The sequence below is a fragment of the Orbicella franksi genome, chromosome 6 (genome assembly GCF_964199315.1).
Source record: "Orbicella franksi chromosome 6, jaOrbFran1.1, whole genome shotgun sequence".
Lineage (NCBI taxonomy): Eukaryota > Metazoa > Cnidaria > Anthozoa > Scleractinia > Merulinidae > Orbicella > Orbicella franksi.
In genome coordinates, this window is record NC_138150.1 from 23024497 (window position 1) to 23050285 (window position 25789).

Below are 25789 nucleotides of genomic sequence, written 5' to 3' on the forward strand. Positions count from 1 at the left end.
AAGTGCAAACTTCCAAAATTCGGAGTACGGAAACATTTGTTTTCAACTTATTTGACGGAATTTATGTGGCGATATAAGCATAGAGGCGAGGACTTGTTCGCGGTTTTTTTGAATGAAGTGAAGGAAATTTATGCAGCGAATTAGGAACCCTAAACTAGGCAGTAGCTGTCCGAAATCCGTAGTTGGCGTTACGCGTTGCGTTACGCGTAGAGTTACGTATCTGGTCACGTGCTTAGCTTCAAGTTAATTGACAGATGAGTCATGTGCTTGAGAGTGAGAATGTTGGAGATGTTGATTGTGAATGAGAGAGAAAAGCACGAGTGTTTCAAAAAGATTGTTTACCTTGATAGTTCAAGATTGTACCGAGATCGTGAAGATATACAGTCCTCAGATTGAAGGAAATAAAGATTGTGAAGTCCTCATATGTGTGGATTTCTATCACAGTGGTCCTTCGAGTCGGATTATCGAGCTTGAAGACGTCGACAAGATTGACCACGTGCGCGGACTGAAAATATGTCGGTCACCGACGCCATAGCGAAGAAAGTTAAAATCAGAGCTGCTCATAGAGGATCTGCGACGAAACTTCTTAATCGTTTGAAAGACAGGCTGAGTGATGAAGAAAATCCAGTGGATAAATTCTGGTTGAAAGAATCAATTCAGTCGATGCGACTGAAGATAGAGTCACTCAAAACATTAGATGACCAAATAATTGACCTTATTGCAAGTGGAACGGCCGAGGATGTCGAAGAGCGTATCGAGAAAGAAATTGAGAACAGTGATGGAGTGAGAGCAGAATTGAACGAAATCGTGATGAGAATGGAAGAAATGATGAGTAAATTTGATCCGCCACCGCCGATAGTTCAGCCGAGTGCTTTGTCACCGCCCGCTCAAGTTCATTCAAGCATGGCGTCAGGAATCCCTCAGCAAAGCAAGGCGAAAGCAAGACTCCCCAAACTTGAAGTAAGGAAATTTCACGGGAAGATCCAAGAATGGCAAGAATTTTGGGACGCTTTCGAAAGCGCCATCGACCAAAACGAAGGCCTCACGGCCGTTGACAAATTCTCCTACTTGCGAAGTTTAGTCACTGAACCGGCCAGATCAACCATCGCGGGATTCTCCTTGACAGCAGCGAACTATGCGGCCGCTGTTGATGTTTTGAAGAAGAAGTACGGAAAGGAAACTGCCATACAGCGTGCTCATGTGAATGACTTGCTAAATTTAGCGCCGGTGTTCAGCGATAAGGATACAACTCGTTTGAGGAAACTATACGACAGTTGCGGCGCTCATTTTAGAGGTCTCAAGGCGCTCGGAGTGGATGAAACTACCTTCGCAGCAGTGGTAGTCCCCGCCGTTTTGCAAAAGTTGCCCGAAGCATTTCGCCTGACCATCACGAGGGGAGCCGACTTTCTGAACTGGTCGATGGAGGAATTGTTGAGCGCGTTTTTAAAGGAGTTGGAACTGAGGGAAGACCATTACTATGCAGTGTCCTCGGGTGGAAATACGCAGAACAGGAAGGACAGCAACACATTTCACACAAAGCAGGAAGTTGAGAACTGTGCGTTTTGCCTTGGGAGACACGCACCAGCGAACTGTAAGAAAGTGAGCGATGTGAATGCACGTAAGACTATTTTAGTTAAGTACGGTAGATGTTTCAAATGTTTGCACAGGGGGCACCGAGCCCGAGATTGTAAGTCGATTGAATTATGTAACAAGTGTGGGCGGTCCCACCACATTTCAATTTGTGATAAGCAGGATAAGCCAGCAGTCAGTGAATTTGAAGTTAGACCAGAGGCTAACCCTACCACTACTAGCCCCAGTAGTTTTCATGTTGGTGCGGGAGATCGTGTAGCCCTACAGACTGCCCGTGCAGTCATCACCGGGGAGGGTCAGCCACTGAGGGTTAGAGTTTTGTTTGATGCCGGCAGTCATCGTTCCTTTGTCACAGCTGGAGTTGCTCGGCTTGCGCGGCTTCCTGTAACCAGGCAAGACTGGCTTGCAATAAGTACATTTGGGCAACGCTCAAGGGATATGAAGCTAAGGGACGTCGTCCAAGTCAAGGTGAGTCCTATAGGAGGGGAGAGTTTCATTAACATGGAGGCATACGTAGTTCCAGAAATTTCTAGTATACCAAATACCCATGTAGAATTAGTAAAATCTGATTACCCCCACTTGAAAGGGATTTGGTTCTCTGATGTAAGTAAGGGAAGGGATGAGATGGTTATAGATGTATTGATTGGGGCAGACTACTTGTGGCATTTTCAGAAAGGGTGCACAATTAGGGGTAAGTTTGACGAGCCCGTTGCTGTAGAAACGGAGTTGGGGTGGGTCTTGTCAGGGCCCATGAAGGGCCAAGACACATGTAGTGATGTACACTTCACCCAGATAAATTTCATTGCAAGCTCTGTTGAAGAGCAAGAAAGTCTAGATGATGTTAGAAGATTGTGGGATCTGGAGACACTGGGTATTAGAGAGATTACTGACCAGGTTCATGAGTCATTTGAAAATAGCATCTCATTCAATGGGACCAGATACTCTGTTCGCTTACCTTGGAAGGAGGGGCACCCGGAACTTCCCAGTAATTATGGAACCAGTCTGTATCGTCTTAAAACTCAGATGCGAAGACTAGAGAAGGATCCTGAGATTCTCAAGGAGTATGGGAACATCATAGAAGACCAGCTACGAGTGGGGGTGATAGAAAAGGTAGCAGAGTTGGAAAAGGCCCCCAGGATTCATTACTTGCCTCACCAAGCAGTTGTTCGCCAAGAGTCAGCTACTACCAAGGTAAGAGTGGTATATGATGCTTCCTCGAAAGAAAGTAAGAGTGTCGCATGTTTGAATGATTGTTTGCATGTTGGACCCCCTCTGACCCCCTTGCTTTACAACATTTTCCTTCGATTCAGGGAAAATAGACTGGTCCTGGTAGGGGATATTGAAAAGGCTTTTTTAAATGTGGAAGTTGACCCAGAGGATAGAGATTGTCTGCGTTTCTTGTGGGTGGAGAAACCCCCTGATTTGTCGCAAGTTGTTGTCTACAGGTTTTGTAGGGTTGTATTTGGACTGAATGCATCACCCTTTTTATTGAATGCTACACTCCGACATCATGTCAAAAGGTATGAAATTTTGGACCCAAGGTTTGTAGCTAAGTTGTTGGATTCGTTTTATGTTGATGATTTTGTTGGTGGTGGAGCGACATCACAGGAAGGTATGGAGTTGTACCAGAAGACTCAGAGTCGAATGGCCGAAGGAGGTTTCAAACTCAGGAAATGGCTGACAAATGATTCACAGGTAAGGGCCAAAATGGCGACAAAAACCCAGATTGATGATAAACAAGATGTGGTGACAGAGGAAGACATCAGTTATGCTAAGTCTTCTGTGGGCATGAAGTTGGGAAGCAAGGGCCAGAAGGTGTTAGGATGCGAGTGGGATTACGAAGCTGATGTCATCACTCTTGATCTGACGTTGATTGCGCAGCGTGCCGAAGGCTTACCTGCCACTAAGCGGAATACATTAAGGCTACTAGCAGGAGTCTATGACCCCTTGGGACTTACTAGTCCGGTTACAGTGAGTGTCAAGGTTATATTCCAAGAGATCTGCCGTCAGAAGTGTGGATGGGACGAACAGCTGGAGGGAGGGGTCAAGAAGAGCGTGGAAGATTGGATTAAGGGCCTCATTGACTGTCATAGGATTGATGTAAAACGTTGTGTCTATGACCACCCTCATGAGGAGGTGGAGGAGTGCTCACTGCATGGGTTCGCAGATGCAAGTAAGAAGGCCTACTGTGGTGTGGTGTACCTTGTTTATAGAACCCAGGTAGGTAGATATGTACGAATGTTGACTTCAAAGACAAGAGGGGCACCCTTGAAGGAGCTGTCAATTCCAAGGCTAGAGCTTATGGCAGCACTTATACTAGTGAAACTTATGGTCAATGTTGAAGGTGCTCTTGCCTCGCAGCAGAGTGTTAAGCGTTCGAAACTGTGGCTGGACAGTCAGACGCCTTGTTCTGGATTATGAACAGAGGGGAATGGAAACAATTTGTCAAGCACCGTGTGAACGAAATTTTGAAGCTGAGTGACAATGGAGATTGGAGGTACTGTCCAAGTCGAGAGAACCCTGCGGACATTGGGTCGAGAGGAATGTCTGCATCCGGTTTAAAGCAGAATGTATTGTGGTGGCAAGGTCCTGCTTGGTTAACAGAGTCAGAAGAGAGTTGGCCTTCAAAGGGATCAGTGTCACCTACCACTGAAAGTCAAGAACAAGAGAGGACGACCAGCGTCCTTGTGACCCGAACTGACCTGGTTGTGGGGATAGACAAGGTCATTGAAATTGACAAGTACAGTTGCATAAGGATGGTTTTGAGAGTGACAGCGTGGCTTAAACGGTTTTGCTTCAATGTGGCCAAGAAGACAAAGTCAGAGAGGAAGCATGGACCGCTATCCTTGCAAGAGCTGACGGAGGCAGAGATAAAAGCAGCACTGGATAAAAGCAGCACAAAGAGAGTTAAAGTGTCAAGAGAACTACAAGCAGCTTTCTAACAAGTTTGGTCTTACTGAAGACAGTAAGGGTGTGATAAGATGCAAGGGACGGCTAGAGTATGCTGATTTGCCTGCGGAAGCGAAGGAGCCAATAATTTTACCCAAAGACCACCACCTGACATTCCTAGAAATTCAAAGATGTCACAAGAAGGTCCTTCACTGTGGAGTGAAGAGTACTCTTGCAGAACTGCGCACCAAATTCTGGGTTCCCAAGGGGAGACAAGTTGTGAAGAAGATATTGTCCCGGTGCGTGACATGCAAGAAGTGGGAGGGTACAGCATTTACCCAACCAGCGACTGCGAGTTTACCAGAATTTAGGGTCAATCCGGCCCCGCCCTTCTCAAAGGTTGGGGTAGATTTTGCTGGGCCAATGTATGTCAAAGGACGAGGTAAGCAGTTAAAGAAGGTTTATGTCTGCTTATTCTCATGCTGTGTTACTCGGGCACTGCACTTGGACTTAGTGGAAGATCTCTCGACTCCTACATTTCTGAGGTGTCTGAGGAAGTTCACCGCGCGAAAAGGAACTCCCACCTTGATCGTGTCTGATAATGCAAAGACGTTCAAAGGAGCAGAGAGAGATACGCACACTTTTTCGACATCCTGAGGTAAGAGCAGAACTAGAAAACAAAGGTATCGAGTGGCGTTTCAACGTAGCAAAGGCCCCATGGTGGGGAGGGTTCTTCGAAAGGATGGTGAAAAGCGTTAAACGATGCTTGAGAAAGGTCATTGGAAATGCAAGACTTTCCTTTGACGAGATGTTGACAGTCCTTGTGGAGGTTGAAGGTACCCTTAATTCAAGGCCCCTGACTTACGATGACAACAACCCATCAGAGGAGGTTCTTACCCCATCCCATTTGATACATGGAAGAAGGATTCAGTCATTGCCAGAGGTACTAGAGTCAGAAGAAGAGTTTGGAGAAAGTAGTGCAACATATACCAGGAGGCACAAGTACCTGACTAAGAAGCTGCAACATTTTTGGAAGAGGTGGCAACGGGAATATTTAACTGCCTTACGGGAGAGTCATGAAAACAAAACTGCTGGGAAAGGAAGATCGCCTAAGGAAGGAGATGTCGTGGTAGTACATGAAGATGGAGTGAAGAGAGGCCTCTGGAAGATGGGAGTGGTAGAAGGGTTGATTTGTGGACGCGACAAAGAGGTAAGAGGGGCACACGTGAGGGTAATCACCAAAGGGAGGGATGTTCATATAACTAGGCCTGTTCAGAAATTGTATCCGATTGAAGTTCATGCTGGGCCGAATGCAGGTAAGAGACAAGACACAAATCGAGCGCAACCAGCAAATTTGCAATGGAGCAGTCGGCCTCGCAGAGTGGCAGCTTTGGATGCCGCTAGAAGGATAAGCAGCCTGGCAAATCAGGAAAACGACTGACCTTGTGGCTGTATTCTTGACTCATACAAGTCAAGAGGGGGGAGAGTGTCCGAAATCCGTAGTTGGCGTTACGCGTTGCGTTACGCGTAGAGTTACGTATCTGGTCACGTGCTTAGCTTCAAGTTAATTGACAGATGAGTCATGTGCTTGAGAGTGAGAATGTTGGAGATGTTGATTGTGAATGAGAGAGAAAAGCACGAGTGTTTCAAAAAGATTGTTTACCTTGATAGTTCAAGATTGTACCGAGATCGTGAAGATATACAGTCCTCAGATTGAAGGAAATAAAGATTGTGAAGTCCTCATATGTGTGGATTTCTATCACAGTGTGTGGATTTCTATCAGTAGCAAAATGAGAACAATCAGGTTAAGCAAGAGATTACGCACAGGTTGAATGAGAACATTAGGGCTAAAGATAAGCAAAAAGTATTTCTCCACCCGTTATTGCGCGAAGGGTATATTTGTGAACTGTTTGTTGGGTTTTGCAACGTAAATAAATAATTGGAATATGAATGTGTCATTTGTCAATCCTTATGGTTTTTTATTTGTTAATGAGCAGTTAAGAAATTAGTCGTTTTGGAGTAAGAATACCTGTTATACTTAACCCGTTTCACGTCGGTGGTCTTTAAAACGAAGAACTAATTTATTAATGAACGCCCGTTTCGCGTCGGTGGCCTTTAAAAGGAAGAACTGGTTATAAACGAAAATGTGCGCACACTTTTGTTGTTTTGATACTACTTGGCTGTTTGTCAGGCTTTCGTTTTTATATGCGAAGCTCAAAGGTAGATCAAAGGAAGATTTTGGTTTGACAATTTTTAGAAAGAGGAAAAGTACATGTTAACATTTTGTGATGCTAATACAAAGTCAGCAATGACTGTGGGACTGCAGGACTGCGGTAGCAGTGCCTTACAGTCGATGACTTTGGTACCGTGTGATCAGCTACTGAATCTTATTATGGCCACCTTGGGACTGCTGTAGCAGCATTAGAAGACACAAAAAGTGGCCGGGTATTCTGAAGTTTAGCCATAAGATATCTAAAAGAATGTCTGATGCTGAGGACACGATATACAAATCGGTCAGTCTAAAATGAAGACTGCAGACCGGGGTAAAATGCACACTGCTGCAGACCAGGGGTAAAGTGCAGACTACAGACTACAGACTTTTAAAGTATTATTTCCATTATTTTTTAAGTTATTTCCATTATCGCGTACTGACCATAAACAGAATTATTCACTCAGGCTAATTGCAGTGTAAGTCTGCAATCCGGTTAGCCAGAATATCACTCCAGTTGACCCAAGTATCACTCCAGTTAGCAGCCTGAATATAACTCAGGTTACTCACAGTTGATGGGAACGAATACTTAAAGAGATCAAAGTGCGCGCTTCCAATGGAGAAGGTGAAAATAGGGAAAGATTTGCCGCCAATTTATAAATGCTGCCCGAATTTGCCACTTCCCGGGGGAAAGAGCCAAAAGCCATCAAAATTCTGTAAAAGTCACCTGTCCCTGACTGCAGAAACATCAGCAGAAGAAGTTACTGTTCCGCCCGAATTTAATACAGCAAGAGTAGAGGCGGGTCTGTTATCTGAAGATGAATGTTTGGCACAGCAGAGTGCTAAGGGATGTAAAAAGAAAGAAAACATTTCCCTATTCTACCAAACAACTGCGGCATGCTTGCTCTTATAAGGCCTTGCGGCATTGTTGTAAGTATGACCGAAATGTTTACAAGCGAATCTTACACCCAGGTATTTCTTTTTATCCCTAGAACATTTTGTAGCAATTTGGAGCATTTCAAGAGACTCAGGTACCTAGGGTACAATAGGGCTTGTGGCTTGATGCCTTTTTTGAAAAATCAAGCTCAAAATGGTAGTGCAGGGGCAAAGTTGTTAATAGATAATGCCCAATTTCTAGTAGACATTTTTCATGTCTCCAAACACACTGAGGATGTTTGTATGCCACCTGAAAATCCGAATTGTCTTTTTCACCCGCATCTGCCGAATTTTGATGAAATCAGGGGTGTGAATACTGAATCTTGCGAACAGGGGTTTAAGAGATTAAATCAGTACTTTGACCTAACTCGTAAGATGACTCAGTTTAAGAGGAACGTGTTGTTCTGGTTTGTCAACCAACGCTTCGATACCAACTTGGAGGCAGAGTTAAAAAGAAAGAAGTTGTTGTAAACAGGGACATTTTCTGTAGTAGCGTTATTAAAATCATTGGAGTACTAATTGTGATACACCAAGCGCTTAAAGAATGAGGATAATCATAATCATCACATTAATCATCACATTTGTGATGATTATGGCTTTTATATAAATATACATCTGTGATGATTATGGTTTTTATATAAAATATCATGATAATATCACCAAAATCACACACATTTGTGATTGCATTTCTAGCGCCACACGCTTAAAGACCGTGAGTTATGCTCCGCACGCTTAAACGAGGATCATACAAAGAACGAGGCAGCACACATTTGTGATGATTATGGTTTTTACATTAAATATCATGATAATATCACCAAAATCTCACAGTTAATTTGATATTTAGATATATCAAAATATCATGATAATATCAACATTGCAAAATCTCGGAATCTCACCGTTAGTTTGATACTTTGGTATATCAAAATATCATGATAATATCAAAATATCACCGTGAGATGGCATACAAAAGATATATCAACAATCATTTGATAATATCAAAATAATATCATGAAAATATCCAGGTCTCAAAATCTCAAAATGTCACAGTTAATTTGATATTTTGATATAGTTATCATGATAATATCAAAATCTCAAAATCTCAAAATCTCATAGTTAATTTGATATTTTGATATTCTGCAATTCCGCACCTTAGTGCCAGCTGGCGACTCGCGTTTTGTCCGATAACTAAAGAAAACCACGATACAACTTTTGTTTTTAAATCTTTATATTAGGAAATCAATCGGATATGGTAGCTAGTATACAACTCACCTTTCCATCCCCAGTAAAATAATGTCTGAATATTACAAGATAATCGAAAAAATTGAATGTATTTCGACAAGTCGATACTGCGTTCACGGCGCGCCATATTGTTTCAGCGGCTTCTTCCGAAACTGGGATCGCAGGCGCACTTCAACACCACGTGCTTTTCATTTGCCGCGAAAACGGCGGCAGATACCAATCAGTTGAAGGAATTACGTGAGTTTTTACATGCGGGGAATGAAGATTCAAGCATGGTGTTGTTTGCCGGCAGCGAAAGGCATCGAGGAAAGCAAGTCGAAAATAAAGAACGGCATTTCGAAGAAGTAGCAAAGGGAAAATACGCAAGGACCCGTCAGCTTGTCTCACAATGAAAACCACGGACTTAAAACGTTTTATGCTTCGCTTTATTTAAAATGACTATGGAGACAACCATCACCTTCAGACCAGAGACATATCACCTGAGAACAACAGTAGCTTTACAACTAAGTGTTACTCGTGTTGTTTTTAATTGTTTTCGCTCTTCAATTGTGACTTTTCTTGCATGCAAAGTAACGTATAAAATCGTGTTCTTGTGTAAGTTATAATTATATAAAATAAGTTGGCCAAAATTTACGATCTGGCGACAAAAATTTTTGCGTTAGTCGCCAGCTGGCTCCCGAACGAAAAAGTTAATTTCGAGCCCTGCTGTATACTAAATAAATCTCAAACAGTAAGGATATGAAGATCTCCATTAGAAAGAGTTTTCCAGTTCTGCTATTTCTCAATAACATTATGGTACCAGAAATGATCATTACCATGAAATTCTTGGCTTGTTTTAAAACTAACCTTTGGCTGAATCTTTCCCAAGGAACATTTTGCATGCTTTATACTCCTCTTCTGAGATTGTTGTTTTAAGCTGCAACTCCTCAAGGCTCAATTCTGTCAAGATCTCTTCTGTAACAAAACATCTTTGAACCACTTCACCAAGACGACCAGACAAATAATCCACCCACAAGCTCTCCAGGATCTGAAGTGAATCACACTTCACTGTTATCAGCAAACTTCCAATACTAACACCAGTAATAATGAGTCGCATTTCTTTCATGTATGCCAAAAAGCTATTGAACTGATCCTCGTTGCTCAGTGGTATAGCCTTCAGGTACCTGTGAGCAATCAAACCCAATACGTTTTCCGTAGATGCTTGGGGAGTTTCATTTTCTGCTTGCATACATGTATATTCTGATGGCACAGGTACTGCAGATGTCTCCTTATGCTCACCATCATTAGATACTACTGATTCTGTTGTTGAAACAGGAGTTCTATCCTGTGTGTTGTGTTCTGCAGGTTTCGTGGCAAACACATCAATCCTTAAATTGACTGAAGCTGTTGATTTAAAACAGTATTCAAAATCCATATAGTTAGTTTAAAACAATCTCATCCTAATCATGCAGAGACAACTTTTCGTTTAAATTTTAGGCACAAGAATCTGGCCAAGCCTAATTTGAAGGTCTGTGCTGTCCAGTCACTTCCACTCAAAGCTGACTGGCTGAGAATCAATGATAAGCAGTCTCTAACTGCACATCCCAAAAAACACAGACCTGGTCAGAGTCTGTGTTCTTTTGCTGACTAAAGATAAACTAGCTCTTGGGAAAGGCCTGAACTTTTATTGGTTATGTTTTGCCTATGTATCAAAGTCCTTGTTTTGTAAGTGCAAGTCAACAGACAAAATCAGCTAATATATAAATAAATGCCAAATAATTATACTACTACAAGGTATATCTACACAGTGCAGGTATCTGTACCTTATTTATTAAAGGGCATTTGACACCCTTCTGTGCACGTGCTGCAATTTGATTTCTTATCCAAGGAACAGTTTTCAAAGTTGATATTTGTGAGAAAAATCCTTCTCCATTGACCTAATGTGAGGTGTGAGAAAATAGTAACACCGATATAATAATAATAATAATAATAATAATAATAATAATAATAATAGTAAAAGTTATACCGATATGGAAGAACTGTATTAATAGTCATCTATGAAAGATTTAAACGGCATATTTTGTGCTTTGAGTTGAATACCGTCAAGAAATATTATGTCCTCAAGCTGGGGTTTTCGAAGCAGCTAGAGACGAAAGCCACTTTCGTCCTGTAGCCATCTTGTTTTGAAGAAAAAAGAAAAAAAACTAAGAAAAGATGGGAGGACGAGTATCGGAAACTTTATATAGCTACACATGTGTAAGTTGGAAGAAAGTAAAGTGCATGGGCTTGTATTAAACTTACACAGCCTTCACACAACATAAACATGATACATATTCTTTACAAACAAAAGGTCAAAAGCCAGCAGATAAAGAGGTTTTCAAATGGCACATGAAACTCCAAGCTGACTCGTAGCAAAGTTGGAGTGACACGTGTGTTATTACAATTTCTGTAGGTTAAAGAAATGGTGTCGATCAAGACCGCACACGTACTTTATTGTGACAATGGCCAATACCAGTTCTGCGATGTCAGATGGTACTCTCGCCGAGGGCAACTTCGTTCAAAGTGACAGCCCGCACTACAGTTACAACAAGTAGATCGCTGTCTTGGTAGTTGGTAATTGTATCTGGTACCTGGTGTTCATCGAGTGAGGTTGTTAATACAGGCTTCTAAACGTTGGTCTAGAAATTCCATTGCATCACTAGGGGTGGCGAATGGTAAATACGAGTCTTTGCGAGACGGTGAGACAAGCGTTTTTTTCTGCGAGCCTGAGACATTTTGACTTTTTAGATTGCGAGACCGAGACTTCAAAGCGCTTAGACTCAAGCCCCAGATTTAGTTGAGGGCTAGAATGAGCTTGTACAGCCTTATAGCCAGCTTCTTGGAACTGACTGGAACTGGAAATTTGATTATAACACACTACATCCGTTTTTGATTTAGATGCAGTGGTGATCATGTGTCGAAAGAGGGCCACGACATTTTGCAGATTCAACTTTCGTTAGCAGATGGTATTTTCGAGTTATTTTCTTTTTCTGCGTGTTTTTCATCTTCCTTTCTCTTTTAATTCTACGTCCTTCTACTTAGGATGGTCTTTGATCATGAATGCCTAGCAAGGTTTAAAGTTCCATTTAACACGCTATCCACGGCCATATTGGCAAAAGAGAAGTGTTTCGCCAAAGTAGCAGGATAACGGTAAACACGGTAACTTTGAACGCTTTGTACAAGGTCAGTATACTTTGGCAGAAAAACGTTTTACCAGAAACGTGATGTATATCCCTCCCATGTGTGATTCATCACTGTGATTGCTTTCAAAAGCATTGAACTTTTGAAAAATAATTATTTTAAAATCAGCTCCAACGCTCCATCTAATTTAGTATGCAATATTTGAAACTTTAATAATATTATTTGTTAATCACTTCAGCAGTTTTTTGATGTTTATCGAATGATATTGCATTAAAAGGCCTTTTTCTTCAACACTGTGTAGTTTTCGCATTATTTTGCATTGCGATAGTAATTTCTGAACAGTCTTTTGCGGGGGCTTATTTTCGGCCTGATTTTGTTGCTATCAGACGGAAAAAGTTTGCGGCTCGATATTTTTGGTTTAAAGCGAAACTGAAACAAAAGAAATTCATTTTTAAATAGTATTCGGTAACCTCTGCTTGGGAGATAAAAATCGGCCGATTTTATTTTTTAGCCGGAAATCATCGGTCGTTTCTTAGGCGCAGGGCCTCTTAAAGTGCATGAATGCTGCTATTGAAAGCAAAGCTTATATAAAATATGAAATTTCTCTAGCCAGACTAAATAATGATAAAAATTGAAATAACCTAGACTTAAGTGGAAGAGTTTACTTGGGGTGGAAATGTAACATACATATTCCATTACATGTATGTTAGACGCCATTATTAAGAATGTGCAACATAATCCAAATTCTTGCATGCTGTTACCTCAAGAGTAGAAGGAAGATTTTTTAAGGAACTATAAAGCACCACTTGAAGTTAAGCAGTTTTTATCAGATCACACTTCACAGTAGGGTAATCTCTGCATGTAAAAATATTGCACCTGATGGAAACCTCGTGCAGAGAGTCTGACCAGTCCCTCCCCTTCTGGGGTCACTGGTGCTCAAATCATGGTTGCAGTCCGGCTCACTTCTTATTGCTAAACAGAACTGTTTGTTAGCTTCATCTGTGTATAGATACTGGATAGCTTATAATCCTGACCTTCATTTCCCCAGTTCAAATCCCATATAGCAGCAAAATCAATGTGTAAAATTACACTATTAAGAAATTCAATTGAAAGGAGTTTGACACAAACATGTTGGATACTTTCTCTCTTTTTTTCCTTAACACAAACTTGATGAATCCAGTAGGTGCTGAAGAATTTTATAAAGTTTACAGCAGAACTAGTGGATATACTTTTTTAAGGTGACCGAACACAGTTTTTGCGCGCACAAGGATTGCAAAAAACAAACATGCTGTCAATAGAGCGATCATTTTATTGACTCAACACCCGCACTATCTGTACTATTTTTCTCTATAATTGAACGCAGTGTCTTGATGGCTTTAGTCTTTTATTACAACGATATGTTAGAAAAGGTAACGATGCAAAGAACCCAGCAATTCTCAGCTTTTTCTTTGTTACCGAAAGAACCCAGTTAAATGCAGCGCATGCGCAGTAAGTCAAAAAAATGCGATTGAATGAAAAATTGCACTCTCGGAAATACGCCTATTTCTCGAGAAACACTCATTAGAATATCATGAAATTTGACTCGAAAATACTTTAGGAAATAAGTAACTGGACTACTGAAAATAATTGAACTTTAACAAAGGAAATCCTAGATATTCCAGTGAACCTTCAACAAGGGATAATTAAAGATCTCTCTGTTAAATTATTAGCAAAATGGCATTAACTTGTGAGAATCGTTACAAGCTTGTTGCATGCAGATTATAAAGAAAATGTAATGACTAGATTTTCTACAAATAAGCAAAACTGATTTTAAAGGCCTGTTTACATTGACTCATGTTGCCATGGAAACGGCACATACGTCAGCTTAACCATCAAAAAACCAAAATTTGTGTTGTTAACTTGCTTGCTGCCATTTTTGACGACCAAGGGATTAAGGGTGTTAGAGAAAAAGGTGAATGAAACACAGGTATCAAAAACTGTGTTCAGCCACCTTAACGGTCTCCTCAGTTGACAATCAGCTTAGCACACAAATATAATACATATTACAGCAAGCACATGAAATGGTCCTACCAAAATATTGCCTTTTGAAGCTAAATTGTTTCCTCAAAAAGCCTCAGGTTTACAAAATTTCAGGGCTGAATTAAGGTGGCTGTAATGCCTCCACTCTTCTGCTCTGGTGGTGTAGCCAAACAGGATTATAGTGTTATTACATCAATATAAAATGATATTTCAGAAAACTAACAAAAATGTTACAGAAAAATCTTTGAACAGGTTTAATTTTGTTCAAAGAAGGTCTACCTTTAAAAAGTTTTTCCAAAGTTTAGAATACCAGAATTCGAACATGTTATTGCTGAATGACACGTCTTAGTTGAGCCAAAGCTCAATGCAAAAGTTATGACCCAAAATCATTTCTTACAAATGAATAAACCCAAAATTATAACAGGGCCACCTTGATAGAGAGGGAGGGCTAAGTGTACAGTACAAGTAATTACAGCAGTGCTGGCCAATCCCCTGGAGAAGATGCCCTCACAGGCGAGTTTTATTCAACTTTTTTTGACCTAACTGGGGGGACTTAGTTGACTGTCAATCTCACAGCGTAGAGGTGTAATAAGTTTGATACCAAAAGAAGAATATTTTTTACTAAAACTACAAAACTGAAGACCAATAACTCTCCCGAATGTTGACAATAAAATTGCTACTAAAGCTATAGCAAAATGAATTCAACCATTGCTATCATCCTTGATTCACCCAGATCAAACAGGTTTCGTGAAAGGCATAAGATATTAGGCTCATTGGTGATATAATGGAGCAAACTAAGAAACTCAATTGCTCTGGTATATTATTGTCACTAGATTATCAGAAAGCTTTCGATACTTTAGCATGGTCATGCATAAGCAATGTATTAAAGATGTTTAACTTTGGTCATAGCTTAAGAAATTGGATAAAGGTACTTTATATGGAAGCAGAGAGTACAGTGCTTAACAATGGTTACACAACAAATTGGTTTTAACCATCCACCGGAGTAAGGCAAGGATGTCCACTTTCACCATATCTGTTAATTCTACCTGCAGAACTAAAGTCTAACAAAATTTGTCAAAGTATTGATTTCAAGGGAATTTCTGTGTTTGAAAAGTATATTAAGGTCAGTCAATTTGCTGATGACACCAACCTTTTTTGCGCCGATCTGTCTTCTGTGGAAAAAGGATTGCAAATTGTAGCAGATTTTGGCACAATTTAAGTTAAATAATTATAAAGAAAACTGAAGCTATGTAGCTACTGAGAAATGGGTGAATAATGAGAACAAGCTGTTACATTTAAAATGGGTTAGTAGCCGAACTAGAATTTTGGGTATTTACTTTTCCTATGACGAGAAAGGAGACAATGAAATGAATTTCAACCTAACGATAAATAAACTGCAAGCAAAGTAAGATATATGGAGATCACTCGTGAGATTTGGTAAAACCATGATAATCAAGGTGCTTGGGGTATCATCTTTAATATATTCAGCTTCAAACATCAATGTACCAAACAATGTTGCCGGCAGTGTCAAGAGAAGGCTTTTTCGTTTTCAGCGGAAAAATAAAAAGGACAAAATAAAAAGAGAGGGATTATACCAGGATTATGAAAACAGTGAGCTGCGTATGACAGACTTTGAGACAATGACAAAAGCATTAAGGTTAGCATGGATTCTGAGGCTGTTGCAAAGTAGCCAATCAAATTGGAAATTTGCTCCAAATCATTTTTTAAAAGTCTATGGAGGACTTCGGTTTCTTTTGACATGTAGAGGACTTTGAAAACTTGCCCCTATTTTACAAGGACGTCCTCCTGTATTTTCATGAACTGAAGACTCTTTATGGATGTGATGTGGTAAATACAATCTTATTTAATAATAAGGAAATTTGTATCGAAGGTCAAACGTTTTTCTTGAAGGAATGGTTCACAAAAGGCATTAAAAGAATTGAAAATCTTTTAGATGAGAGGAAGCACGCCCTACCCTTTCCCATCTTTCAGCGCAAATATTCGTTGAAGAAAACTTCCTTCCTTCACTATTACCAAGTTATTTCTGCTATTCCAGGTCACCTCCTGACAAAAGTAAGATTCATGGATTTAATATCTGAAAGTATTAGCCATGAGGACCTGGAACCCTTCTCTCTAACTGAAAATGTAAATATAAATATAAGTCAAAAGACTTCTATTGGCTAATTATTCATCAGGAATACATGTATAATGATCAGCATGTACGCCAAAGGCAATGGAACAAAACTATTACAGAGGACTAAACAAACTGGGGAAAGATATTTAGATCCGTTTGAAAAGTCTGCAAAGGAAACAAGTTAAGAAAATTCCACTTCAAATTCATTCACAGAGTTGTTGTCACAAAGAAGGAACTGTTCCGATTTAACTTCAAACCAGATAGCAATTGCGTTTATTGCAGGGAATCAGACTCCTTATATTATACCTCAATTGAGTGCCAGTTCACAAAATCTTTAACTCAAGAAGTATTACAATAGTTTGATGTAAATAGTAGTTCTAATTTCATTCTAAAAGCTGAAGATGTTCCCTTTGGCCTTTTCTCTGCATCAACCACACTAACAAAGAAATTGAGTTATACCCTTCTCTGCTTGCACTATTATGTTCATAAATGTAAGATCCAAAATAACTCACCACCACTACAGATTATTAATTTTATCAATAAAATAAAATACAAGTATGAAATCAAAATGATTAATTTATCTTTTACAACACAAAGTCCCTCCTCTTCTTCTCCTTATTTCTCTTCCTCTATGTAGATTTTAAAGAATAGGGGAAATCTTGTAAATTAAACACATAGAATATATGCTTAGATTTGTCAAAAAATGTAACTAGTGCTAGTGCTATGTTAATTACTTCTGTTAGCAATATAATTATAATACAATATAAGTTACTTGCATGTAAACTATTAGCAATCATTGTAATTATGGTACTCATGCTAATGTTAGTAAGATAGTTTCAATGAAAGTTATGTGTTTGTTAAGTTTTAATTGAAGCAATAAAAATGTGAAAAAAGCATGCATGCTTCTCACAATGAAATTCTTTGTTTTATTCAAGGGTAACCCTTTCATTCCTGGGAGATTCTTCAAAATGGTTTTATGCTACACATGTCAATTTTGGGCTCTTTTCTCCAAAAAGTGTGACCAAATCATGAAATGACACCAAACATTATTTGAAGACTGAAACTAACTTTCTCTTTCAATTTGAGGACATTATAGTTTAGTTTTCCACTTGGGCATACCCAAAAGGCAAACTTTGACATAGAAAAAGTTAAACCCCTGTAGTGTATCATTTTCTTTACCCATTTCCCATTTTTTTTTCTCTTTTGTAGTCTTTGTTGGTCTAACTTAAGTTTTCCTTAAAAAATTTCCACCAAAGCAAAACGGAAAGGGGTCAATTTTTTTTACTCAAAGTGTCTATGGTGCAGGAGGGTAGATCAATTTTTTTTTCTTTTTAGAGAAACTTTTGTAGGTTTGAAAAGACTACATGTAATTCCCCAGTTTATCAGCTGATGATCAAAAGGTGATCAAGTCACAAATGCTGCCATGACCAAGCAACCTCAAGGCCTTGCAGTTTTGGTCAGTTTATGAGTCATGGCTTAAAATCAGTTAGATAATAACAAAATCTCTTTTCAGAAGTAAGCGTCACTGCATGTTCTACAGCTTGTATTTTGATTCACCTTTCAGGCTCATTAAAACATATCACAACTATTAAAATCTATTTAAGCTTATGCTCAGCACAATTAATGAAACATTCAGTGATCTTTCTTTCATGAACTTTAATCATTTGATTGATTTCATTTGGGTCTGGCAATGAATCATATCACAATCTAACTCATTCAAACAATTTGCCAATCAAACACATTAAGGTAATTCCACCTGAAATAGAACCTGCACTGAGATTTTTGTGAAACTTTGCCTATTGATTGTTTATATTATAGGAACTAAAATTTTAAAATAAAAATGAGGGGTCCCCATGTTCGTTTAGGAGCAACAGCACCTTGTTTATTCCCTATAAATCCTTATAATAGCACCATGACTGTAGTCACGATTGCTTGCTAAATTCACGTTTCCGATGATTGTTTTTTGCTCTACACTGAGAAATGGTCCATATTTATTTTACACAGAGAAATCTATTACTAAATCCAAAACAACAGGAAAAATGATAGGTCACCATACTCGTTTGCGAGAAAATGACGATTTACCTCTATGGCGAGGTCCAGCTGTAAAGAAAAAGCTGCCATTTTTTAATGCGCGTGCGCTAATCACATGTGAAATTATGCACAGTAGGGATGCGCAATGCAATACTGGGGAATGACCTTAAATGTTCAGTAATTGAATGTTTATTCAATCAATCGTTAAGTCATAAATCAAGCATCATAATTGTCACAGAAAATCAATTGAATGGTTGAAGTTCAATGTTTTCCACACCAAAGCACAGTTTTTATGGTCGTTTAATCCATCTGGGTCTTGTGTGAAAACCTTTATGTAGTATTAGAAAGGCAGTTTTGTTTACTGTACTGTTGATGTTTTGCACTATAGAATAACACAACAGTGAAAATCAGACTTAAAGTGCCCATAATGTCCAAAAAAAAATTTTCACTCATCTAATTCTATATTTCACCTAATGAACTTCTGCAAAAAAATTTTTCGATTTGGATAAAACGCAATTTTTTTAAAGTTTTTAAAGACTTTCAAATTTGCTGCGATTTTGGTCCACCATTCGCACCAGTCTTCCTCGGTTTGAAGTGAGTCATGACGTAGGTTCAGGAACACGTGATTTGGGTCATGACTTATCTGACTTGAAAACAAGTGGAAATTTTCCTTCAGAGTTGTCTACATTTAGTTGAAAATGCCCGAAAGGTGCGTTGCCGCTCTTTCTAACAACGTTAATGATCCAGAAAACAACATCAGTCTTCATCGTAGGTTCCTGAACCTACGTCACAGGCATCAGTCTCGTGGCCATTTTGAGCACGTTATTCTTATGATCAGCGGCAGGGGTTGACCGTAAGAAAATAGAATTTTGAACTTTGTAAAGATTCATAAAAAAAATTGCGTCTTATCCAAATCGAAAATTTTTTTCGCAGAAGCTCATTAGGTGAAATGTAGAATTAGATGAGCGAAAAAAAAATTGACATTATGGGCACTTAAAATTTATGTACAAATTGTCATTCAACGTTTTCTTCAGAAATAAGCCATCCATACATTTGCTCTACTTCATTTCACATGTACATGCTGTAATTGTAAAGATTCTAGAGGTTGCCTTTACTCAAATCTTAAACAACTACAGGGGTAGCGCGGTGTGAGATATTCGAACTCCACTTGGTAGATTCAAACTGATTTAATGACAGATCAAGTCCATAGATCTAGTTCACAATAGGTAGCAACTGAAGAAATAGTGAAAACCGGTAAATCACTAGTAGTAGTAGATACGAATAGGAGTAGTAGTCGTACAAGTAGATGTAGTAGTAGTAGTAGGTTCGAACTGAAAAGCGATAGTTAAGAATATGTCCTACTTAGATAAGGCATAAAATACAAATCTAACAGGATAGAAAAATTATAATAAAACTGACAAGATCACAGCGTGAAACAAATAGACGTGACAATTGATACTTGAAACTAATAAAACTGAGACGATAACAACTCTTGTCATAACAAACGAAGATATCAACGGCTATCGTGCAAAATAGCTAAATATAGCGCGAAAGAATCACAATTTGGTAATCACATGACAATTGGACTAAAAAAGCAACTTGACAATAAGCCTTAGCAATAGAACAGCTGTGAAAGCGATTTCAGCAAACCCTAGATAAAGTAAATGAAACCTTTGGTGAAAAAGAAAAGACTAACAATTCGCGACTTAGCAAATAACTACAACAACAAGAACTTACGTACTTTGGTTGACGACTCGCACCAAAAGGTAACAGGGAGACAGCAAAATACACTTGAAATAGCGGTAACTTGGATCCTCTGATCATAGCATGGTAGCAGTGTAACTTCACTAACAATCTCTGACTAAAAGAAGTTGCGTGTCGTCTTATTTTGCCTATGCTACGTGAAAAAACTAGGGCGTTGTGAGAAACGTGGCGCCCACAATACAGACAACTTCCTAGCGGCAAAATTTCTAGAACTATTACATACGTGTGAAAATCACGATTTTATGAAAGCTTTGATTTTGAAATCACGTACTTGACTTGAATAATAACTGATAATAAATCAGTAGGAAGTTGCAGAGGAAACTGATAAACGATCGGTGTTTCAAAACTAACACATGCAAAAATCCATTAAAATTCGCACCAGTTGATATGCAGTTAATATCATACAACATAACAATGTCACCTGTCTGAACAGGAAATATCAAAAGCATGATCAATCAAACAAGGATCATAACTTCAGCTGTAAAATCATCCAGTTGTTGATTCAAAGTGTTCTATTAAGAAAAGTTAGGTTATGGCAATTGCAAGGGGGTCTTGGGTCTTAGATCTTAGCGTTAGCTCGCCTTAGCAATTGAGACACTCCATGCTGACTCAACCAATTTTATATTAAAAGTGACTCAACAACTCGAACTAGTGCATTTTCATGAAACAGATATATTCACTAAATTAAGTTGGACAGCTTCAAGTGGCATGAAAAAGTACATGCTCATAATTTGATAATTGGTTTCAAATCTATTAACACCTGCAGAGGTTAAGAGAGGCACTGTGAGAGTGAGCTGTGTTCCTAAGAACACAACACAATGACCCCAGCCAGGGTATAAATCCAGCCTGCTTGATCCAGACTCCTGCACACTCAAAATTATTAAACCAGTGTACCCACATAACTTTAATTAAATATGTAGAAAATAATTACCATTAGTGTAACAGAACTTCTCTGCCAAGATTCTGCGCTGGACTAGTTCATTTAATAACCCATCACACAAAGCCTGGTAGGTCGCATCAGAACCTTTCTCTTGACTCCAGTGTTTTAACATCTGGTATCCCTTTTCAGACAGTTGGTCATAACGATTATCTATTTCTTCGAGTTTTGCATCGCTGACACCTAGGCGACGCCCAAGTTTTTTCCAATCTTCTGCAATTTCAACACCCAGTTTTTCTAATTCATCAAATGTGGGTGTGCCTTGTTTTACTACAAAAAGAAATAATTCAGTACAAATAACTTGTTGTTGCTGTTGTCACTCACAATGCTTTAGAATGAGTGCTTCCTTTCAAACATCGTGTAACAGACACCCCAGTAGTGTTCAGAGATGTCAGAGATAACTTTCAGTAAAAACCTGTATCTACATGGGTTTTACGTAAGAAAACAACTATCTCTGTGTGGCTTATTTTGCTCATATAATGATAAATGGCCATAATATATCCTTGGGTTAGTTTGGTGAAGCGAAGGTAAGTTAATGCTAAGCTTAGGTTAAACAGCAGGGTTAAATTGACTTTAAGGAAAGCCATTTTACACCTCAAAACCAACAAAAAGGATGCTAAGTGGGGGTTAAACTCCCTTAACCTGAGGTTGACTAGCTGGCCTGACCATCCCGGCTTCCAGCTATGCAATTTTGCCTGTGGGTTAACAAACCTACAGTTAAGAAATTTAACCTCCAGATTAGCTCTATAAACTCAAGGTCAATTTAACCCTCTTGAATAACCAGGCCCTGGCTCTAATACACCTGACTTCCCTCAAGTAGTAACTCAAACATTGCACAATAATCATGCACTCGAACAACAACAGAAACAGACACATTAGGGTCATTTATACAATGAAAACAACCTGTGGCTTACACAAGATGCAAATCTGCTGTATAAAATGGTACATTTTAATCCATTCACGTCTTACACAAGCTGCAGATTACATAAGCTGCAGCTTGAATTGCACCAGAAAAGAGGCCTTTTGAACTTGGCTTATATAAACTGCTAAACCACTTCTATAAATAGTATTGTGGCTTGGTTGCAGCTTATGTAAGAGACGAACTCACACTGCACAAGGGTAAGGTTTTCTCAGTTCCATGATTGCCATGACAACCAATACAAAATCGAGGCATAAGTTGTGGATAAGCCACGATCCATTTAAACGAGCTCTTTGCATCTTATATAAGCAGTTCTCATATAAATGGTCCAGTTTGTGTCTTATGTAAGCCGTGGCTCGTGTAAACCATAACTTATTTTCATCATATAAATGGCCAGGTTATTGCAGCAACCTTCAAATTAATAGCAAGAGTTTATTTTTCATAGCAGGTTAGATCAGATTATACCTTCTGATCAACATGACAATTTTAATGCCAGGATATCTTGCTATTCACAGAATGATTTGGAAAATTAAATAAGAAAATTAATAAACAAATAATTAATTTAAAAACAAACTAATTAATTAAGATAATAAGCTTTAATAAGATATCTAAAAGAATGTCTGATGCTGAGGACACGATACATAAATATAAAAATCGGTCAGTGTAAAATGAAGACTGCAGACTGCAGACCGGGGGTAAAATGCACACTGCTGCAGACCAGGGGTAAAGTGCAGACTGCAGACTGCAGACTACAGACTTTTTAAGTATTATCTCCATTATTTTTTAAGTTATATTATTTCCATTATCGCGTGCTGACCGTAAACAGAATCATTCATTCAGGCTAATTGCAGAGGAAGTCTGCAATCCGGTTAGCCTGAATATCACTCCGGTTGACCTGCATGAATATCACTCCAGTTAACAGCCTGCATATAACTCAGGTTAGCCTAAATAACGCTCCGGTTAGCCTGTTTACGAGTAGCTCTCAATGATGGCAATACCTGTAGTAACACTATTCAGCTAAAAGGTCTACAATCTGGAGTCTGCATTTCACTGCTGGTCTGCAGTCTGCAGTCCGCAGCCTTCGTTTTACACTGACCTACATACAAATCAGGTAATTCTGCTCTTCTAACTCTATTAGCGTTTTACTTTAGTCTTCAAAACAAAGGAGCAAATAGAAATGATACAATGATAATTATATGTCTTACTTGAGGAGCAGACGGAAGAAATTCCTGCCATCCTACAGCTCCGTCACACTTTTTCCATGGGAGACCAAAGGCTACGTCTTGTAAAATGTTATGGAGATAATAGGAACTGAAATTGATCAGATATCAATCAACTAACTCATTGCACAAAGTTTCGGTGTCGTTTTTTTCTCATCCTGGGGTGTTCAAGCGTGATTTGAAAGAATTTACAGAGTTAGGCCCAGTTCAGAAGTCGTGCTTTTGCCGTGCCGAACTAAATTCAGGATTTAAGTTCGACAAAAGCACGGCAGAAGCACGGCGTCTGAATCAAACTTTTGCGTTACGTTCGGCAAGCGATTAAGTTCGACAAGCTCTGCCGTGCTACACGACTCTGGGACGGCAGTGATTCAGACGTCGTGCTTTTGCCACGCTAAACAAAATTCATAAATTGTATTAATGTATTTGCGAGATTGCGTTCCCACGGGGAGTTAGGAGGAGAATTGCTACGACTCAATAACGAGGCATAAGTAAATGCTGAATCTGGTTCGACTCTGGCACGACGTCTGAATCAGAGTTGTTTCTTTGCCGAGCTACAGTCGAACCAAATTGCAAGTAAGTTCGGCACGGCAGAAACACGACGTCTGAACTGGTCTTAGTCTACAAATAAGATCCGAATTCGAGTTTTCACAGGAGTTTTCATCATAATATGTATAAGCTTATTTACTCACATAAATTTCTACTCACAATGTAAGGCCTGCCGATTCTCTTGCTGCAAACTAATTAGGCACACTTTCCCATATTTACCGCGAGAAGCTGAAAACTTGAACCACTTCAGAAAGTTTCGAAAGATTCCTTCAGAAACGACAGGTCTCATGTCGCAGTGGCTTGTGGGACCGTTAGATCCTTGTCCTCGCATAAACAAGCTCTTAGGAACGTCTTACCGGATTGGCTGAGAAAATGATATACAAACAATAGTAACAATGAATTCAATGAAATTAGAGGTTCTAGAGAGCTTCATGACAGTAGTGATATTCGTTGATAACTTCTGATAGGTTGTACACGAACGGTTAACAAATTGCCGTCAGGTTTTTCTTCCGTCTTTCCTGTTATTGATCATCAATTTCGTCATAACATTTTGTCAAAACACGAGGCGTTAGCCGAGACGATCCGCCGACTACTCTGACTTGATACCTTCAAAATAATTTACTTATTTATATATAAAACAACTCTGTGGGACAGTTTTGGTACCACGTGAAAGGACTTCGCAGTCAGTTCAAAAATGAGCTTTTCGAGGACTAGGCCCTAAGAGTTAAAACCTGGTGTTCAAACGTATTAATGAGTGGTTCGAGAAGCATGGAATTAAGTTCATCCTGGTGACAAACCTCTCAGTGAAGACAGTGTTTTAAGGGCCTTTTTTCTTGAAAATTGTGCCCTTTACTAATCTTGAAAATTTGACAACATTGGGTTAAAACCCAGTGGAGATATCGTTCTGGAAATATTGGTGATCTGTCTATTTGGTTATTTGGTTGAGAAATAGAGCTTTACAGTTTTACTTAGCTTCGGTCTCCGAGAGCCTAAATTAGCCCTGTGAATAGGGTTGGGGACAGAGGCAGGGGAGGGGGTATATCGAAAGGTTTTCAACATAAATGTTCCACTGAATACCCGAACACACACCGCTCATAGAAATGTTAACCAAGTTATAAGGGGCGTATAAGATGGTAGACGAAACAGTGTTCAGGACCATGATGCAAAATTCTCATAAGTACACATCTTTTAAGCTTTCCTGTCAAGTGTAATTAAAATGTGCTGAATTGAATCCATTTTGTAAGTACTTTTGAACTGAGCACTTTTTCACAGGTGGCAGTTGTCGGGGGGCGGTTTTAAATAGTCTATTATTATTATTATTATTATTATTTATTTTTTTTTTTTTTATTATTATTATTGTTCCGTTAATATATGAACAATTAACATTTGATTGACGTTTGATTTCGTAAATACCTTTTGATTGACATTTAGCCGCGTAACCGATACGGTCAATTGACCTTTGAGCTTGGATAAGTTAGTTTTTGTCGCAGATATTTCCACTGTGAACACGTTCGTTGCTGACCTGTTTTGCTGACCCGTTTTCTGCTGTTTCCAAATCTGTTTATCTGTTTCCTGACCTGGACAAACCATAAAACAATCTGATTGGACATCGCCAAAGAAGTAAGTTTAGTACTGTAACTCAGGCTTAAAACAATGTAACTTAGGTTTGCGTTTATATTCCGATCGTCTGTTTGGTTTCTCAATGGAATTTTGTATTACCTCTTTAGATCGAATAATCTTGAATCCTGGAATAAATTATACGATTGGCGTAGCCCAGTTAGATTGTCTGTTTGGTTTTTTACGGAACCAATTATTATTATTATTATTATTATTGAATACAACCGTTTTCTCAGTAAACATCCTTGCATTCTACTGTTGCGTGACGCCAGCATAGTACAGATACTCGAGCTTGGGCTACCGGCGTTTTCCCAGTTATCGATTCCCTGTTTCACTTTGAATGCTATTTTAAATATCTCACTTTTAATTCATTCATTTCTCCTCGGGACCCCGTGAAAGTGAAAGTTAAGAGGCAGATCTCGTAAAAATGCTTACAAGGCGTGTTATTTTACTCTTACCTGACAAGAAGTATCCGACTTGACAAATTGAATTCTCGGGCGGGCTTAAGTCTCTGCAATTTCTTCTTGACTGTGCTGAAAGTGTTACCATGCTGAGGTTTTTTTGGTAACTTTATTTTTCT

The 25789-nt window shown here is 39.1% G+C and overlaps 3 protein-coding genes across 4 annotated transcripts in view; 1 reads left to right on the forward strand and 2 right to left on the reverse strand.

Annotated features, from left to right (window-relative positions):
- Positions 1-25789, reverse strand: part of LOC145491344 (uncharacterized) — a 515242-nt gene that overhangs the window by 31742 nt on the left and 457711 nt on the right. The gene's annotated exons all lie outside the window — the stretch shown is intronic.
- Positions 143-5169, forward strand: LOC145491350 (uncharacterized). 2 transcript variants are annotated; one of them, XM_081470527.1, is made up of 2 exons: positions 143-3247; positions 4939-5169. In XM_081470527.1, exons 1-2 carry the CDS (start codon positions 514-516, stop codon positions 5076-5078), a joined length of 2874 nt encoding a protein of 957 aa, XP_081326653.1. In that variant the 5' UTR covers positions 143-513; the 3' UTR covers positions 5079-5169. The 2 variants fall into 2 exon arrangements, with proteins under 2 accessions (XP_081326653.1, XP_081326652.1); XM_081470526.1 differs by lacking the exon at positions 4939-5169 and having other exon boundaries at positions 143-4109.
- LOC145491401 (receptor-interacting serine/threonine-protein kinase 1-like) lies at positions 10289-24268 on the reverse strand. The gene is made up of 4 exons (XM_081470591.1): positions 23752-24268; positions 23032-23137; positions 20902-21177; positions 10289-10779 (listed from the first exon to the last, which is right to left on the reverse strand). The coding sequence occupies exons 2-4, from the start codon at positions 23060-23062 to the stop codon at positions 10667-10669; spliced, it is 420 nt and encodes a 139-aa protein (XP_081326717.1). The 5' UTR covers positions 23063-23137; positions 23752-24268; the 3' UTR covers positions 10289-10666.

What these genes read in the sequence shown, in the direction of transcription:
- LOC145491350 (XM_081470526.1), top strand. Translation starts at nt 514, where the DNA reads ATGTCGGTCACCGACGCCATAGCGAAGAAAGTTAAAATCAGAGCTGCT.
- LOC145491401 (XM_081470591.1), bottom strand. Translation starts at nt 23,062, where the DNA reads ATGGCAGGAATTTCTTCCGTCTGCTCCTCAA. An exon ending in TTCTTCCGTCTGCTCCTCAA is followed by an intron (nt 21,178 to 23,031) that starts GTAAGACATATA and finishes TTCTTTTTGTAG; the next exon opens with TAAAACAAGGCACACCCACA. An exon ending in GAAGTTCTGTTACACTAATG is followed by an intron (nt 10,780 to 20,901) that starts GTAATTATTTTC and finishes ACCTCACATTAG; the next exon opens with GTCAATGGAGAAGGATTTTT.